Source organism: Arvicanthis niloticus, chromosome 20 (assembly GCF_011762505.2).
Source record: "Arvicanthis niloticus isolate mArvNil1 chromosome 20, mArvNil1.pat.X, whole genome shotgun sequence".
Lineage (NCBI taxonomy): Eukaryota > Metazoa > Chordata > Mammalia > Rodentia > Muridae > Arvicanthis > Arvicanthis niloticus.
In genome coordinates, this window is record NC_047677.1 from 23,426,239 (window position 1) to 23,445,984 (window position 19,746).

At 37.6% G+C, this 19,746-nt stretch overlaps 1 protein-coding gene across 1 annotated transcript in view; it reads left to right on the forward strand.

Annotated features, from left to right (window-relative positions):
• Nucleotides 1–13,388, forward strand: part of LOC117724962 (amine sulfotransferase-like) — a 66,916-nt gene extending 53,528 nt beyond the window's left edge. The window contains exon 7 of the mRNA XM_034524965.2: nucleotides 12,741–13,388. Within this exon, the coding sequence (XP_034380856.1) occupies nucleotides 12,741–12,862 (122 nt within the window). The 3' untranslated portion in view covers nucleotides 12,863–13,388. The remainder of the gene's footprint in view (nucleotides 1–12,740) is intronic.
• Nucleotides 13,389–19,746: the final 6,358 nt, after the last annotated feature.

The window sequence follows — 19,746 nt, forward strand, 5'->3', positions numbered from 1 at the left end:
CTTTCTAGGGTATAATTTCCCTCCTTGTATTGGAGTTTTCCTGCTATTACCCATTGTAGTGCTGGGTTTGTGGAAAGATACTGTGTAAATTTTGTTTTGTCATGGAATATCTTGGTTTCTCCATCTATAGTAATTGAGAGTTTTGCTGGGTATAGTAGCCTGGGCTGGCATTTGTGTTCTCTTAGGGTCTGTATGATAGCTGTCCAGCATCTTCTTGCTTTTATAGTATCTGGTGAGAAGTCTGGTGTAATTCTGATAGGTCTGCCTTTATATGTTACTTGGCCTTTTACCCTTGCTGCATATAATATTTTTTTGTCTTTTGCATTTGGTGTTTTGATTATTATGTGATGGAAAGTATTTCTTTTCTGGTCTATCTATTTGACATTCTATAGGCTTTTTGTATGATTATGGGCATCTCGTTCTTCAGGTTACAGACATTTTCTTCTATAATTTTGTTGAAGATCTTTATTGGACCTTCAAGTTGGGAATCTTCACTTTCTTCTATACCTATTATCCTTAGGTTTGGTCTTCTCATTTTGTCCTGAATTTCCTGGATGTTTTGTGTTAAGAACTTTTTGCATTTTCTTTGACAGTTGTGTCAATATTTTCTGTGGTATCTTCTGCACCTGAGTTTCTGTCTTTTATCTCTTATATTCTGTTGGTGATGCTTGTGTCTATGACTTCTGGTTTCTTTCCTAGGTTTTCTATCTCTAGGGTAGTCTTGCTTTGTGGTTTCTTTATTGTTTTTACTTCCATTTTTATGTCCTTGGTGGTTTAGTTCAATTCCTTCACCTGTTTGGTATTATTTTCTTGTAATTTAAAAGGGATTTTTGTGTTTTCTCTTTAAGGGCTTCTACCTGTTTACCTGTGTTCTCCTTAATTTCTTTGAGAGTGTTATTTATCTCCTTCTTAAAGTCCTCTATCATCATCATTAGAAGTGATTTTAAATCTGAATCTTGCTTTCCTGGGATATGGAGAATTCAGGACTTTCTAATGTCTGAGAACTAGGTTCTGATGATGCCAAGTACCCTGGGTTGCTGATGCTTATGTTCTTACACTTGCCTTTCATCATCTGGATCTCCTTAGTGCTACCTGCCTTGTCTCTGACTGGAGCTTGTCTTTCCTATTATCTTGGTTGTATCAGAACTGTGTGGAGTGGGTGTTACTACTGGTGTTAGAGCTGAGGCCCAATATCTCCACAGTGTTCAGTCACAATCTGAAAGAAACCAGTGCTCCAGACCAGGAGTGAATTCCTGGGTCCTAGTGTGTCCCAGCTACTCCTTGTTTGGGTTGGGTGTTGCTGTCTCCTTAGCTAAGATACTGCCTGGGTTAGGCCTCCTGGGAGTTCCACTTCCTCTGTGTTCTGTGAGTTTGGGTGCAGAGCTGCCACCTGGGATCTGCCTTTTCTTCTCCTTCTTGTTTCTCCTCCTCCTCCTTCTCCTCCTCCTCTTTCACCTCCTCCTCTTCCTCCTCCTCCTAGTTCTCCTTCTCCTTCTCCTCCTCCTCCACTTCTGCTTCCTCTTCCACTTCTGCTTCCCTCTTCATTCCTTCCTGCCTGGTTCTCCTCCTCCTCCTCCTCCTCCTCCTCCTCCTCCTCCTCCTCCTCCTCCTTGTCCTTTTCCACCTCTCTCTTCTCTCTCTCTCCTCTCTCTCCCTCTCTCCTCCTCCTCCTCCTCCTTCTTCTTCTTCTTCTTCTTCTTCTTCTTCTTCTTCTTCTTCTTCTTCTTCTTCTCTCTCTCTCTCTCTCTCTCTCTCTCTCTCTCTCTCTCTCTCTCTCTCTCTCTCTGCAATACTGATGGCACTTGTGTTCCCAGAGAGGAGTCCAGGAATCATTGTGGTCTCCTGACTTCCACATTTCCCTGCCTTCTTCTGGGGGACTTGTTGGCAGAAATCTGGCCACCCACAACTAAGAAGCAGAATAGAATACCACAGTTTTTGGATTTTAGACTTGAGGCATGTTGCATGGCTTAGTCCAAAAGCATTTTAATTTTTACTTCTGATCATTTAATTCAGGATATTATTTTTAAGTCTATATTTGAAGAGCAGGAGGTTAAATTCTTCTTTGTGTGTCACCATCTTTCAAAATAATTACACAATCCACATAACCTCACAATAATTATAATAGTGTCTTACATACACTATCTAATGTAATTATGTTATCTATCAGTAATTGAAATTTTATTTTTATTTTTCAAACAAAGTCTCATTCATGTGGTTCAGACTGGCTTTGAACTTAGTATGTGTAACTGAGAATTACCTCATTATTCCTTGATATTTTCAAGTTGCATCCATTTGCCTGTGCATTTCATGACGTCATTGTTTTTAATAGCTGGATACTATTCCACTGTGTGAATGCACCACAGCTTTTGTATCCATTAGATTGTTGAGGGACATCTGGTTTGTTTCCAGCTTCTGGCTATTATACATATGGCTGCTATGAACACAGTAGCACATACATCCATATTACATGTTGGAACGTTTTCTGGGTATAGCTCGGCCCTCAGATAATACTATGTCCAATTTTCTGAGGAACTGCCAGACTGATTTCCAGAGTGATTGTATCAGCTTGCAATCCCACCAGCAATGGTGGAGTGTTACTCTTTTTCCACATGTTGATCAGCATCTGCTGTCACCTAAGCTTTTGAATTTAGCCATTCTGACTGGTGTGAGGTGGAATCTCAGAGTTGTTTTGACTTGCATTTCCCTGATGATGACTAAAGATGTTGAACATTTCTTTAGGTCCTTCTTGGCCATTTGTGTTTCCTCAGTTTAAAATTCTTTGTTTAGCATTGTTACCCAATTATTTAATAGAATTATTTGGTTGTCTGTTGTCTAACTTCTTGAGTTATTTGTATATGTTGGATATTAGCCCTCTATTAGATATAGGATTGGTATAGATCTTTTCCCAATCTGTTGGTTGCTGTTTTGTCTATTGATAGTGTCCTTTGCCTTACAAAAGCTTTTCAATTTTATGAGGTCCCATTTATTGATTCTTGATCTTAGAACATATGCCATTGTTATTCTGTTCAGAAAGTTTCCCCTGTGCCCATATATTTGAGGCTTTCCCCCACTTTCTCTTTTTTTAGATTCAGTTTGTCTGGTTTTATGTGGAGGCCCTTGGTCCACTTAGACTTAAGCTTTGTACAAGGAGATAAAAATAGATCAACTTGCATTCATCTACATGTTGACCTCCAGTTAAACCAGCCCCATTTGTTGAAAATGCTCTTTTTTCCACTGGATGGTTTCAGCTCCTTTGTCAAAGATTAAGTGACCATAGGTGTGTGGGTTTATTTCTGGATCTTCAATTCTGTTCCACTGATCTACCTACCTATCACTATACCAGTACCATGCAAGTTTTTATCACTATTGCTCTGTAGTACAGCTTGAGGTCAGGGATGATGAGTACCGAAGAAGTTTTTTTAATGTTGAGAATAGTATTTACTCTCTTGGGATTTTGTTATTCCAAATGAATTTGAGAATTACTCTTTCTAACTCTATGAAGAGTTATGCATTGGAATTTTGCTGGGGATTGCATTGACTCTGTAGATTGCTTTCAGCAAGATGGCAATTTTTATATATTAATCCTGCCAATATATGAGCATGGAATATCTTTCCATCTTCTGAGGTGGTCTTCAATTTCATCAGACACTTGAAGTTCTTGCCATACAGATATTTCACTTGCTTGGTTAGAAGGAAACGAAAATATTTTGTATTGTTTGTGACTATTGTGAAGTGTCATTTTCCTTATTTCTTTCTCTGCCTGTTTGTTTTTTGAGTAGTGGAAGGCTAACAATTTGAGTTAATTTTATATTCAGCCACTTTTCAGAAGTTGTTTATCACCTGTAGGAGTTCCCTGGTGGAATTTTTTAGGGTCACTAAAATATACTCTCATTATCTAAAGACAATAATATTTTTACTTCTTTCTTTCCAATTTGTATCTCTTTGATATCCTTTTGTTGTGTAATTGCTCTGGCTGGAACTTTGAGTAGCATATTAAATAGATACAAAAAGAGTGGGGAGCCTTGTCAGTTCCTGATTTTAGTGGGATTGCTTCAAGTTTCTCTCTATTTAATTTGATATTAGCTACTGTTTTGCTCTATGTTATTTTTACTATGTTTAGGTATGAGCCTTGAGTTCTTAATCTTTCTAAGACCTTTAACATAAAGAAAGATTGAATTTAGTCAACTGCATTTTTAGCATCTAATGAAATGATTTTTTTTTTCCTTTGAGTTTATTTATGTAGTGTATCACATTGATGGATTTTAGTATATTGAGCCATCCCTGTATTCCTGAGATGACACCTACTTGATTGTCGTGAATGATAATTTTGGTATGTTTTCAGATTTGGTTTGAGAGATTTTTATTGAATATTTTTGCATTGATGTTCATAAGGAAAATTGTTCTGAAGTTCTCCTTCTTGTTGGGTCTTTGTGTGGTTTATGTATGAGTATAACTGTGGCTTCATAGAATGAATTGGGTAGTGTTCCTTCTGGTTCTGTTTTGTGGAATAGTTTGAAGACTATTAGTATTAGTTTTTCCATGAAAGTCTGATAGAATTGTGCACTAAACACATCTGGCCATGGGCTTCTTTAGTTGGGAGACTGTTAATGACTGCTTGTATTTCCTTAGAAGTTATAGGGAATTTTTAGGTGGTTTATCTGACCTTGAAATAACTTTGCTATTTTCTATCTGTCTAGAAAATTGTCCATTTCATGCAGATTTCCCAATGTGGTTGAATACAGGCTTTTGTAGTAGGAGCTGATGAGTTTTTTAATTTCCTCAGTTTCTGTTGCTGTACCTCCCTTTTCATTTCTGAATTTGTTCATTTGGATACTGTCTCTGTGCCCTCTGGTTAGGCTGGCTAAGGGTTTAATCTATCATGTTGATTTTCTCGAAAAACTAGCTTCTGGTTTTATTGATTCTTTGTATACTTCCTTTTGTTTCTACTCGATTGATTTCAGCCCTGGGTTTAATTATTTCCTGCTATCTACTCCTCTTGGGTGTATTTGCTTTCTTTGGTTCTAGAGCTTTCAGAAACTCTGTTGTTAATCTGCTAGTGTATGATCTTACTAGTTTTCATTTGGAGTCTCCCAGAGCTATATGTTTTCCTTCTAGCACTGCTCTCATTGTATCCCATAAGTATGTTGAACCTTCATTTTCATTAAATTCTAAAATGTCTTTAATTTGTTCCTTTCTTCCTTTTTTCTTTCTTTCTTTCTTTCTTTCTTTCTTTCTTTCTTTCTTTCTTTTCTCCTATTTTTCTTTCTTTCATTCTTTCTTCCTTGATCAAGTTATCACTGGGTAGGGCCTTGTTCAGCTTCCAGGTGTATTTGGGGTTTTTGATGCTTTTGTTGTTATTGAAGACCAGCCTTAGACTGTGGTGATCTGATAGAATACATGGAATTATTTCAGTATTATTGTATCTTTCGAGGACTGTTTTGCCACTGATTATATGACCAATTTTGGAGAAGGCATCATGAGGTGCTGAGGAGAAGGTATATTCTTCTGTTTTAGGATGAAATGTTCTATAGGTATCTGTTAAATCCATTTGGTCCATAACTTCTGTTAATTTCACCATGACTCTGTTTAGTTTCTGTTTCCATGATCTGTCCATTGAGAGTGATGAGTGTTCAAGTCTCTCACTATTATTGTGTGTTTTGCAATATGTGCTTTGAGCTTTAGTAAAGTTTTTTTATGAATGTAGGTGCCCTTGCATTTGGAGTGCAGATATTCAGAATTGATAGTCTTTCTTGGTAGATTTTTTCTTTGATGAATATGAAGTGCCCTTCCTTATCTTTATTGATAACTTTTGATGAAAATCAATTTTATTCGCTATTAGAATGACTACTACAGGTTGTTTCTTGGGATCATTTGCTTGGAAAACTGTTTTCCCAACTTTTACTCTGAGATAGTGTCTGTCTTTGACAATTAGGTACATTTCCTGTATGCAACAAAATGCTGGGTCCTATTTACATATCCAGTCTGTTAGTCTTTGTCTTTTTATTGGAGAATTGAGTCCATTGATGTTTAGAGATACTAAGTTATAGTGATTGTTGCTTCCTGTTAAATGTGTTGTTAAGGTGGAATTATGTTTGCTTGGGTTTCTTTTGGATTTGTTGAAAGAAGATTGCTTCTTGCTTTTTCTATTGTGTAGTTTCCGTCCATGTGTTGGAGTTTTCCATCTATTATTTTTTATAGGGGTGGATTTCTGGAAAGATATTGTGTAATTTTGTATCTTTTGTCATGGAATATCTTGTTTTCTCCATCTGTGGTATCTGAGAGTTTTGCTGGGTATCATAGCCTGGGCTAATTTTTATGTTCTCTTATGGTCTATATGATATCTGCTCAGGTAGCTTTCATAGTCCCTGGTGAGAAGTCTGGTGTAATTCTGATGGAGGGATTCTTTATATCTTACTTGATGTTTTTCCTCTTACTGCTTTTAATATTTTTTTGTACATTTGGTGTCTTAACTATTATGTGACAGGAGGAATTTCTTTTCTGGTCCAGTCTATTTGGAGTTCTGTAGGTTTTTTGTATGTTCATGGGCAACTCTTTCTTTAGGTTAAAGAAGTTTTCTTCTATGATTTTGTTGAAGACATTTACTGGCCATTTAGTTTGGGAATCTTCACTCTATTCTATACCTATTAAGCCTATTTTTGGTCTTCTCATTGTGTCCTAATTTTTTGGATGTTTGGGTTAAAAACTTTTGCATTTTGCATTTTTTGACTGTTGCAATGTTTCCATGGCATCTTCTGCCCCTGGGATTCTCTCTTCTATCTCTTGTATTCTGTTGGGAATGCTTGCATCTATGACTCCTGACCTCTTTCCTAGGTTTTCTATCTCCAAGCATGTCTCCCTTTGAGATTTCTTTATTGTTTCTAGTTCCATTTTATTGATCCTGCATGGTCTTGTTCAATTCTTTGACCTGTTTTGTTGTGTTTTTTAATTCTTTAAGAGTTTCTACATGTTTAGTTGTGCTCTGTACTACTTTAAGGGAGTTATTTATGTCTGTCTTAACACATTGATGCCAGAACAGGCAGTGCTTTGCTGTGTATGTTTTGGGGGACTCGGATGAGCTAGTGTATGCTGTCTGACTGTTGCTTCAGAATCAGATAGACTTCAGTGTCTCAGGTTAGTTGAGACTGCTGATCTTCCTATAGTGTCATCCTCCTTCTTAGCTTCTTCCAGCCTTTTCCTAATTCAACCACAGGGGTCCCTGGCTTCTGTCCATTGGTTAGATGTAAGTATCTGCTTCTGTCTTAGTCAGCTGCTTATTGGGCCTCTCAGAGGACAGCCATGCTAGGCTCCTGTCTATAAGTATGTTATAGCATCAGTAATAGTGTTAGAACATGGAGTCTTCTCTTGAGATGGGTCCTAATTTAGGCTGGTCACTGTACCTTCTTTTCCTCCTTCTCTTCTCCATTTTTATTGGATATTTTATTTATTTACATTTTAAATGTTATACCATTTCCTGGTTTAGTTTTTCCATCAGAAACCCCCACCTTATTCTCTCTTCTCATGCTTCTATTAGGGTATTCTCCCACCCACCCACTCCTGCCTCCCTGCCCTGGCATTCTCCTACACTGGGGCATCCAGCCTTCCCAGGACCAAGGGCCTCTCCTCCTTTTTAGACTGGGCCAATTCTGAGTCAGAAGTTTTGACTGTGGGATGGCATCCCCATCCCTCCACTTGATGCCCCGTACTTCTACTGGAGGTGGATTCTACAAGTGTCTTCTCCCCACTGTTGGGCCCTTCATCTAAGGTCCTTTCCTTTGAGTCTAGAGATTCTCTCATTTCCCAAGACCCTGGTACATTCTAGAGTGTCTCTTCCACCTCCCAATTCACAAGATTGTATATTGTCATACATTCTGCTGGTTCTCAGGGCTTCACCCCTGGTCCTTCCCACATACCTATCTTCCTCTTTTCCCTGGCCATCCCCCTCCTCTTTTTCACCCATTTTGCTCCCTCCCTCTGCCCTCTGGTTTCTTCTCTGTCCCTAGTGGGATTGAAGCATCCTCATGTGGTTATTAAGGCTCATTAACCTTTTTGAGTTCATTGGATTGTATCCTAAGAATTCTGTGCTTTTTTGCTAATATTCACTTATTAATGAGTACCTGCCATGCATGTTCTTTTGGGTCTTGGGATTATATTTTCTAGTTCCATTCATTTGTCTGCAAAGCTCATGATGTCCTCATTTTTAATAGCTGAATAATATTCCATTTTGTATATGAACCATATTTTCTGTAAGTATTCTTCCATTAAGGGACATTTGGATTGTTTCCAGGTTCTGGCTATCACAAATAAGGCTGTTATGACCATGATGTAACATTTGCCTTTGTGGCATGGTGGGACATATTTTGGTTATATGTCCAGGAGTGGTATAACTAGGTCTTCAGGTAAATCTGTTTCACATTTTGTGAGGAAATTGATTTCCATAGTGGTTGTACCAGTTTGCAATGCCACCAGCAATGGAGGAGTGTTCTTCTTTCTCTGCATTCTTGCCAACATGTGCTGTCATCTGAATTTTTGATCTTAGCCATTCTGATTAGTGTAAGGTGGTAGCTCTGAGTTGTTTTGATTTGCATTTCCCTGATCATGAAGGTCTTTGCACATATCTTTAGGTGTTTCTCAGCCATTCAAGATTCTTCTGTTTTGAATTCTCTGATTACTCTCTACCTTGTTTTTTGATTGGTTTGTATTTTTTGGAGGTTAGCTCAAGGAGTTCTTTATATATTTTGGATAATAGCTCTCTATCAGATGTGGAGTTAGTGAAGAGTTTTCCTAATTTGTAAGTTGCTGGTTTGTCCTAATGACTATGTCCTTTGCCTTACAGAAGCTTTTCAGTTTCCTGATGTCCCTTTTATCTATTATTGATCTTAGAGCCTGAGCCATTGGAGTTCTGTTTAGGAAATTCCCTCCAATCCCACACCCCAGCCCATAGTTCAAGGCTTTTTCCCACTTTCTGTTCTATTAGATTCAGTATATCTGGTTTTACATTGAGGTTTTTGATGCACTTGGACTTGAGCTTTGTGCAAGGTGACAAATATGGGTTTATTTTTATTTTCTACACACTGACTTCTAGTTAGACCAGCACCATTAACTGAAGATGTTTTCATAACATGTGCAAATAGTAATACCTTGACTTCTTCTTTGCCAATTTTTATCCCCTGATCTCCTTTTGTTGTCTTATTGCTCTGGCTAGAATTTTGAGCACTATATTGAATAGATATAGGGAGAGTGAACATCCTGGTCTTGTCCCTGATTTTAGACTGATTGCTTCAAGTATCTGTCCATTGAATTTGATAATGGCTGTTGGTTTGCTGTATGTGGCTTTTATTATGTTTAGGTATGGACCTTAAATTCTTGATCTGTGCAGAAATTTTAACATTAAGGAGTGTTGTATTTTGTCAAATGCTTTTTCAGCATCTAATGAGATGATCCTGTGATTTTCTTGTTTGAGTTTGTTTATATAGTGGATTGTGTTAATGGATTTTCATATATTGAACCATACTTTCATCCCTGGAATGAAACCTACTTGATCATGGTGAATGATCATTTTGATGTGTTTTTGGATGTAGTTTGTAAGAATTTTATTGAGTATCTTTTGCATCAATAAGCAAAATTGGTTTGATCTGAAGTTCTTTTTCTTTGTTAGATCTCTGAATGGTTAGTAGTGATTCTTCTGTTTCTATTTTATGGTATACTTTGAGGAGTATTGGCATTAGCTCTTCTTCAGAAGTCTGTAGAATTCTGTACTAAAGTGATCTCGTCCTGGGCTCTTTTTTTGGTTGCAAGGTTTTTAATGAATTCCTCTGTGTCTTTAGGGAATATGGGCCTGTTTAGATAGTTTTCTGGCTCTTGATTAAACTTTGATACATGGTAACTGCCTAGAAATTCATCCATTTCATCTAGATTTTCTAGTTGTGTTGAGTATAGGCTTTTGTTGTAAGATCTGATGAATTTTTTTGAATTTCCTCAGTTTTTGTTATTATGTCCCTTTTCCATTTCTGATTTTGTTAATTTGGATACTATCTCTAGGCCCTTTAGTTCATTTGCCTAGGAGCTTATATATCTTGTTGGCTTTATCACAGAACCAGCTTCTGGGTTTTGCTGATTCTTTGTATTGTTCTCTTTGTTTCTATTTGGTTGGTTCAGCCTTGAGTTTGACTATTTCCTTCCTTTTGCACTTCTTTGGTGTATTCACTTCTTTTTCTTCTAGGTCTTTCAGGTGTGCTGTTAAGTTGGTATTGTAGGATCTCTCCAATTTCTCTATGAGGGCACTTAGTGCTATTAGTTTTCCTCTCAGCACTGCTTTCATTGTATTCCATAAGTTTTGGTATGTTGTGCCTTCATTTTCATTGAGTTATAAAAAGAAAGTCTTTAATTTACTTATTTCTTCCCTGACCAAATTATCATTGAATAGAGAGTTATTCAGTTTCCATGGGTATGAAATGGTTTGCTGTTGTTGTTGTTAGCTTTTGGTGATCTGATAGGCTGCATAGAATTATTTCAATCTTTTTGTATCTATTGAGGCTTGCTTTGTGACTGAGTATATGGTCAATTTTAGAGAAGGTATCATGAGGTGCTGAGAAAAAGGTATATTCTTTTGTTTTAGGGTAGCATGTTCTGTATATATCTGTTAAAGCTATTTGGTTCATAACCTCTATTAGTTTCACTGTATCTATCTTTAGTTTCTATTTCAAGGACTCGTCCATTGGGGAGAGTGTGGTGATGAAATCTCTGGATATTATTTTGTGGTATTCAATGTAGTTTTTGAGCTTTAATGAAGTTTCTGTTAAGAATGTGGGTACCCGGGGCTGGAGAGATGGCTCAGTGGTTAAGAGCACTAACAGTTCTTCCAGAGGTCCTGAGTTCAATTCCCAGCAACCACATGGTGTCTCACAACGATTTGTAATGGGGTCTGATGCCCTTTTCTGGTGTGTCTGAAGAGAGCTATGGTGTACTAATTATATACAATAAATAAATAAATAAATCATTAAGAGAAAGAATGTGGGTGTCCTTGAATTTGGGCATAGGTGTTCAGAATTGATACTTTCCCTTGTTGACTGAATATATACTTGATTATATACTAAGATTTCAACTTATAATTGTTTCTTGGGACCATTTGCTTGGAAGATTTTTTTTCCAGCCTTTAACTCTGAGGTAATGTTTGTCTATGTCACTGAGGTGCAGCAAAATGCTGGATCCTGCTTGCATATACAGACTGTTACCATATGTCTGTTTACTGAAAAATTGAGTCCATTGATATTGAGAGATATTAAAGACAGATGATTCTTAGTTCCTGTTATATTTATTGTTATAGGTAGCATTAGATGTATGTGAGTCTCTCTTTTTGCCCTTATTGTGAGGTTATTAATATCTTATTTTTTCTTTGGTGTATATATCCTCCTTATATTAGAGGTTTTTTTTTTTTTCTAGAATCCTCTATAGGGCTGGATTGGTAGATACATATTGTTTAAATTTGGTTTTATCCTGGAATATTTTGGTTTCTCCATCTATGAAGATCGAGAATTTTGCAAGGTATAGTAGCTTGTGTTGGGATTTATGTTCTCTTAGGGTCTACATGACCTTTGTCCAGGCTCTTCTGGCTTTTAGTGTCTCTGTTGAGAAGTCTGGTGTAATTCTGATAGGTTTGCCTTCATATGTTACTTGGCATTTTTACTGACATCTTTTAATATTCTTTCTTTTTCCTGTGCATTTGGTGTTTTGAATATTGTGTGACAAGAAGATTGTCTTTTCTAGTTCTACATTTTCTTTTAGTGTTCTATAGGCTTTTTATACATTTATGGCCATTTCTTTTGTTAGGTTGGGGATGTTTTCTTCATTGATTTTATTGAAGATGATTTTTGTTTCTCTGAGCTATGAATTTTCACTCTCTTTTATTCCTATTATTCTTAGGTTTGGTCTTTTCATTGTATCCTGGATTTTCTGGATGTTTTAGTTAGGAGTTTTTTCTGTTTTGAATTTTCTTTGACCATTTTGTCAATATCTTCTAAGGTATCTTCTATACCTGAGATTCTCTCTTCTATCTGTTGTATTTTGTTGTTGATGTTGCATCTTTAGTTCCTGACCTTTTTTCTTGGTGTTCCATTTCCAAGGTTGCCTCCACTTGTATTTTGTTTATTGTTACTACTTCTACTTTTAGGTCTTGGACCACTTTGCTCAATTTCTTCCCCCATTTAATTTTTTTTCTGTATTTCTTTAAGGGATTTATTTGTTTTATCTTTAAGGGCTTCCCATTTTAGATTTCTAAGTACATTATAAAAATATAATTATAAAAAGAGTATGACACATAAAAATAGACATATAGCCAAATGGTACAAAATAGAAGACCCAAACATGAACATGTGTAACTACAGCCCTGTGACATGTTATATTTTATTGGTTAAAATGTGTGGTTAGTATGATTCTTGACATATGGTAAAATACACTTCAAGAATTCTCATGTATTTATATTTGTTAAGGTTTTTTCCTCATAAAGATTGGTTATGATTGGTCAGCTGATACATGGGACAATCAAGTACTAGATTGTTTAATGTGTTATTGCATACATTTCTTTTGCTGAACATTCTTCTATAAAAAATGAGGTATGAAACTCTACAGAGAAGTCATAATCATTTTATATGGGTGGGAGAATATACTGAGGTTGATAAGAGTGACCTTTGCTTTGAATGTTCCATATACTTACCTCTATGCTGTCCCTGTCCTTATCCTATTAGGTACCATTGGAGACTGGAAAAACCATTTGACTGTGGAGCAGAATGAAAGATTTAACATGATATTTGAGAGGAATATGAAAAATTTTCCCTTGAAGTTTATCTGGGGTATAAATGAACAATAAAAATCTAATGTCAGCATAAAATAAACACAATTGAGAAAAAATCCATTCAGAAGAATACATGCTTTAATATTAATATTAATGTCTTCCATATTTTAATCATTAAATACACCCCCTTCTCCTTTTTGCTTTTATACATTTTTTAATGTTAACAAATGGCTTTATAAATTTGGCAATTCTCAATATCAATCAGAAATGTAACCTAATACCCAACCTAGACATATCAATTATTTTTGACTGGCAGGGACATGTGAACATCTTCCTCCATATCTGGCCCCCCTCTCTCTTTCTCTCTCATCACCTAGCTCCTCCTCTCCTTCTCATCCTCCTCTCCTTACTCCTCCCACCTTAGCTCCTCCTACATATCACCCTTCCTGTGAAAATAAAACTTTCTCTCAAAATACAGTTAGAGCATAACTATACCAATTTATGTCAGTAAGGTGCAAGATAGATTTAATACCCAGTCTATCATTTTGTTGACTAAGCAGAACCTCTGTCATCTCTCCTAAATAAAAGACTTAGTTCTGAACCTGGCTTTTTTTCTTGGCTTTAGAATGAATGTCAGCTGAAAACCATCCTCTCAAATCTTTTCTCTCAAAGTAAATAGCAAGGATTGGGTATGAGACTATAAGTTTTCAACCCCATCAAAAATCCAGAATGACTGAGTTAACTGAAATTATGGGAAGCACAAAGCATAGCTTCTAAAACATAGCCAATTTATAAAGACCGTTGAATACCTGGACAGTCCCTATACCACAAAACATTGGAACATCTGATCTTCAGCCTTCTGGCTCAGGATCATCTGACAGACCTAGTGATGCAGAATTATTAAGGGCTGATTAATCTGTCTTGGCAGATATAATCAGTAGCCTATTCTGCAAGTGTGTCCTTTTCTGGACTGTGATTTGTCTGTAGATGGAAAGAGGCAATTCCTGCCTAGTGGCTGACTCACCACAATTGGAATAACTCCAAAGATGCTCAATTTCTTCTTAGAATCCAAGACAGGAAGCTGTCAGGAGCAGACAGGTCTCTAATCAAAATGAACATTAATAAAGAAATGTTTGTAACGTCAATTCTGTGGATTTCTGACGTTTTGAAAACCAACTATTTATGTAAGGCAATCTTGACTGTTGTCTGTTAACTCCTCTCAGCTATTTCTAAATAAAATATAGAAAACACCCTAACAATAAACTCAAAGCCATGAATTTGCTATAGGCCCTTGACTCACAGGCTAACCATCTCAAATAAGTTTAAAAAGTTAAAAAAAGGACTGGGTCTAAGCCTTGTATTCCTAAATGTGTTATACAGGTGCAATGCCTATGATAGTAACAATATTCATCTCACTTTTATATTAATAAGAGGCTCATACCAATAAAAACCTTAAAGTTGAAATCAAAGTAAATTTTGTACCATTTAAGAAATTATAACTTCATCTTACTAACAATTGTACTTATTTCTACCAGTAGGTTATGGCTATGCAATAAATCCTAGCTAATCCTCCCTGTTCCAGCAAAATCACTACTTTTCCCTAGAAAGACAGCCCACTATTAACCACCTCAGCCCCAAGCCCAGGGAATAGGGGTGCCAACTCTTCGTTAACTTCTTCAAGCTGATTATGGGTGTTGAAATATTAGAAGAGGGGTTTGTGGAAGAGTAAATTGATAAGCCTCTGACACAGTGTCTTCACTGCATCCAGCTGGAATTCCAGGACATCAGAGGTTCAAGCAGGTCTGCTCAGCTTGCCTGATAAGTAGATTCACCAAGGCTATGTATTTTTCAATATAAACATTCTCAAAACATATTTTAGTACCAAGATAATTGTTTGAATTCTGGAATCCAGTCTTCCTGCAGCCTGCCTCTATCATGTCTAATTCATATAATTCTGGGAGTTTCTATGAAGGTGTGCTCCCACCATCCTCCCATTTTTGCCTTCCTGCTCTCAAATTTCCGAACATCATGGAATCCAAACTTTTGGGCACCTAGGCCCTCCACTTCCACTGATGCCTAACTCCTTACTCCATTCCCCCACTCCAATTACTATGAAGGTGTGCTCCCACCATCCTCTCATTCCTGCCTCTCTGCTCTTACAATTCCCCAGCACTAGGGAATCCAAACTTTCAGGTACCAAAGCTGTCCACTTCCACTGATGCCTGGCAAGGCCACCCTCAAGTACCTATACAGGTGGAGCCATGAGTCCCACCCCCCCTTTGTGTTCTTGAGCTGGAGATTTTAGAATGGCTACTCTGGCTTGTTTCTTAGGACCATTTGCTTGAAAATTTGTTTTCCAGCCTTTTACTCTAAGGTAGAGTCTGTCTTTGTACTGAGGTGGGTTTCCTATATGCAGAAAAATGCTGGGTCCCGTTTATATATCCAGTCCATTAGCCTATGTCTTTTAATTGGGGAACTGAGTCCATTGATGTTAAGAGATATTAAAGAACAGTGATTGTTGTCTCCTGTTATTTTTGTTATTAGAGGTGAAGTTATCTTTGTGTGGCTATCTTCTTTCGGATTTGTTGGAAGAAGGTTACTTTCTTGCTCTTTCTAGGGTATAATTTCCCTCCTTGTATTGGAGCTTTCCTGCTATTATCCTTTGTAATGCTGAGTTTGTGGAAAGATATTGTGTAAATTTGGTTTTGTCATGGAATATCTTGATTTCTCCATCTATGGTAATTGAGAGTTTTGCTGGGTATAATAGCCTGGGCTGGCATTTGTGTTTTCTTAGGGTCTGTATGACATCTGTTCAGGATCTTCTAGCTTTTATAGTATCTGGTGAGAAGTCTGGTGTAATTCTGATAGATCTGCCTTTATATGTTACTTGGCCTTTCTCTCTTACTGCATTTAATATTCTTTCTTTGTTTTGTGCACCTGGTGTTTTGAATATTATGTGACGGGAGGTATTTCTTTTCTGGTCTAGTCTATTTTGCATTCTATACACTTCTTGTATGTTTATGGGCATCTCTTTCTTTAGATCAGGGAAGTTTTCTTCTATAATTTTGTTGAAGATATTTATTGGCCCTGTAAGTTGAGAATCTTCATTCTCATTTATACCTATTATCTTTAGGTTTGGCCTCCTCATTGTGTCCTGGATTTCCTGGATATTTTGTGTTAAGAACTTTTTGCATTTTTCATTTTCTTTGACAGTTGTGTTGATATTTTCTATGGTATCTTCTGCACCTGACATTCTCTCTTCTATCTCTTGTATTCTGTTGGTGATGCTTGTGTCTATGACTCCTGATTTTTTTCCTAGGTTTTCTATCTCCAGCAAAGTCTTCCTTTGTGATTTCTTGATTGTTTCTACTTCCAATTTTATGTCCTGGATGGTTTTGTTCAGTTCCTTCACCTGTTTGGTTGTGTTCTCTTGTAATTCTTTAAGGGATTTTTGTGTTTCCTCTTTAAGGGCTTCTACCTGTTTACTTGTGTTCTCCTCAAATTCTTTGAGAGTGTTATTCATGTCCTTCTTAAAGTCCTCTATCATCATCATTAGAAGTGATTTTAAATCTGAATCTTGCTTTTCTGGTGATATGAAGAATTCAGAACTTTCTAGTGTGGAAGAACTAAGTTCTAATGATGCCAAGTTCCCTGGGTTACTGTTGCTTATGTTTTTATGTTTGCCTTTTGCCATCTGGATTTCCTTAGTGCTACCTGCCCTGTCCATGACTGGAGCCTGTCTTTCCTATTATCTTGGTTGTATCAGAAATTTGTGGGCTGGGTGTAACTACTGGGGTAAGTGCTGGGGCCCAAAATCTGCTCAGTGCACAAGCGCAGACAGGATGCTGTCCTGGTTAGAGCTCTGGGAGCCCCATTTCCTCTCGGTTCTTAGAGATTGGGGCCAGAGCTCCCTCCCAAGATCTGCTCAGTGCTCTGGCCCAGACCAAAGGAAACCAGTGCTCCAGACCAGGAGTGACTTCTTTGGTCCTTGTGGGTCCCAGTTTCTCCCAGTTTGTGGCGGGCCTTTCTGTCTGCTTACCTAAGATACTGTCTGAGTTAGAGCACCTGGGATCCCCACTTCTTCTAAGATACTGCCCAGGGTAGAGTTCCTGGGAGCCCCACTTCCTCTGGGTTCTGTGTGACTGGGGGTGGAGCTGCTGTCTTGGATCTGCTCAGTTCCTGGGCCCAGACCAGAAGGTGAATGTGTGTGTTTTTAATTTGGAAAACTATACCTGAGCATTGAATGGAGGCAGAATAACCATTTATATTAAGAACTAGAAAAGAGGGAAGATGTACTCATCTCCTTAATAAAGTATAAACTTTTGTTGATGAATTGTGTATTTTGATGAGTTTTGTATTTATATACAATGGGTGTCACTACTAATTTTACCAAAATTTATAAATAATGAACTTAAGATTTAATTTTGCAGTTCACCTCCTTTCGCTGCGCATGAGGCAGGAGGTGGTGGCGGTGGTGGCAGAGGCGGCAGGGGGGGCTTGGCTGAAGTAGGCAGCAGTGGAGAGAAGCCCCTCAGCTGTCACTGCAATAGTGAAATGGCATAGACCTTAGCAGACACCTGGTGGCTTCTCATCAAGCCACAGTACTTGAATGATGCCTACGGGCTGTCCCGCATCTTGGATGGAATAATATTTGATGACAATTTCATTGAGGAAAGGAAGCAAGGGCAGGAAGAGTTCATAAACAAGATCACTGGTCATCCTCTGGCCCAGAATGAACGCTGTCTTCACATGTTTTTACAGGATGAAATTATAGATAAAAGCTATACTGCATCTAAAATAAGACATACCTGAATTTGGCAAGAAGCAAAACCCGAGACCATCAGTGATTCAACCACACCAATGAAGAAGTTGCAACTAACTTAGCATGCTGCCCAGTCACTGTTATAACATGCCCTGAGTATCCTAACACTTCCATGCTCCCTTCCATTCTCTCTCTCTCTCTCTCTCTCTTTTTTTTTTTTTTTTTTTTTGCAGTTGAAAAGATGTTAATTTGCTTTAGTGAAAACTCCCTTGCTCCAAACTTTTTGCTAAGTAGTTCTTCCCACTGTGTCCTTGGGCACACTGTAGCCTGCCAGCCCTGTGGAACCTGCAGTGTCCTGACTAAAGCTGCTGATTTGCTCTCACTTACAGTTCCTGAGTCTATTTGCTTCTTGAATCATATTGACAAGAGTATTTCTCCCCCACCCCTTGATGTGTGATGTCACCGCTTGGTCCTAATTTATGTGCAGGAGCACGACACCATTTGTCTCCAGTGCTATACATATGAGGTGACCTTTGTGTGCAGAAACTGTCTTACTTCTGGCCTTTCACATGAAAAATTAATGAAGGAAATCTTTATATTATGTATAAAAACAGAGGCTTGGGGAAAATCCTGTCAGGGATATGTTCTGTCATTACCTGAGCAACCATTCTCATGAACAGAAGTATTGAAACAGTCTTCCCAATTGTCTCATTTTTCTCTGGCTTCTTATTCTTGGCCAATTGAAGCACAAAAAATTACATCAAATCTGATTTTTTAGAAGTCATGATGTTGGGATGGTGTGTCTTGAGTGATCCACAAAGAGTTTAGAAACAGGGGTAGGTACGATCAAAACATAACAGGTACATCTAAGAAGTTCTCCAGTTATTGAGAAAACAGTAAGGTGAGAAGGAAGAGCTATGTCTTCATGATCCAATTTTACACATCAAATCAAGGAAAGAAATTTGTACCAATGGTTTAATTCACAGAAAAAAGAGAAAGAAGCTCAGGACAAGTTGCAAAAATAGTATAATCTTAAATTTGTTGATTAACTTGCATATTTAAATTCTAATGTCCATAATTATAAGGTGACTTTCTTTTACCTTGGATGTAAGGTTTAATGTTCAGGTACACAGCAGGTTAGTAAGAAAATTTTAATGTTCTGCTATAAAATTTGTCAAACTATTCACCATAAAGTATTGTGATGCTTTCAGTTGCTAATCATGCCATGCCAAACTGCTAAGTGTACGTGAAAGCAAATACTATCAATGACAGTTGTGAGTTTTCTCAAGTACAGTCTATGTTGTTGACTGATTTCTTATCACTATTGCTCTGGAATTTTAAGAACTTTTGAGCCAGAATTCTTGTTCACTATGTAAAAACATTTATCTGTCAATAAAAAGCTGATAGGCCAATGAGCTGAGCAGGTTTAGAAGGTGAGAAAACTGAAAAAAAGCATGAGGATACTGAGATTAAGTTAAATAGCGGTCTTCAGTAGGACACAGAGGAAGTTGATGACATGAAACTGAGAACCATGTGACTAGACACATGGCAGGACTTAGAAGAGAACAAATGGGATCATTAAATCATGAGCTTGTCAACAAAGAGTCTCAAGTTTATCGCCTAAACATTTATTCATAAGGATAATAATGTCTCACAGTTGTTCTTTCAGGGAATAAAGAAGCCAGGTGAAAAAAAGCCCTCTGTTACAATTGATGTCCAGCTTAGAGCAGAGATTCCAAACGTAGAAAGAACTAGGCTTAGAGCCTGAAGAGTTCCAGGTAGAGGGCACAAACAAGCACTGCTCTGAATCAGAGCAGATTCCTTGAGAGGTAAGTGAATGTCAAAGGCATGGCTTCTTTGAGAGAAAGTCCCACTTTCCAGTGAAGCCAGCAGAGACTAGCCAGTGGAACTCTATGAGTAGTGAATATGAAGCTTGACCCAAAGCAACAGGTGCACCCTACAGGCAAATGACTCCCACAAAGTGAGGCAGAGAGGCTTGGCTCCCAAACTCTATTAGCTGGTACAAGACAAAGTTTTTATAGAAAGACATTGGCTTCAGCTCACACCCAGCAAGGGCTGCCTCCTGGACAAACGATGTGCTAACTGAGAAGCAGAGAGCTGCCAGTTATAGACACTTGGAAGAAAGATACCAGTTAGACATATGGACACAGCATGAAATGTTGAAAAGTTACCAGAT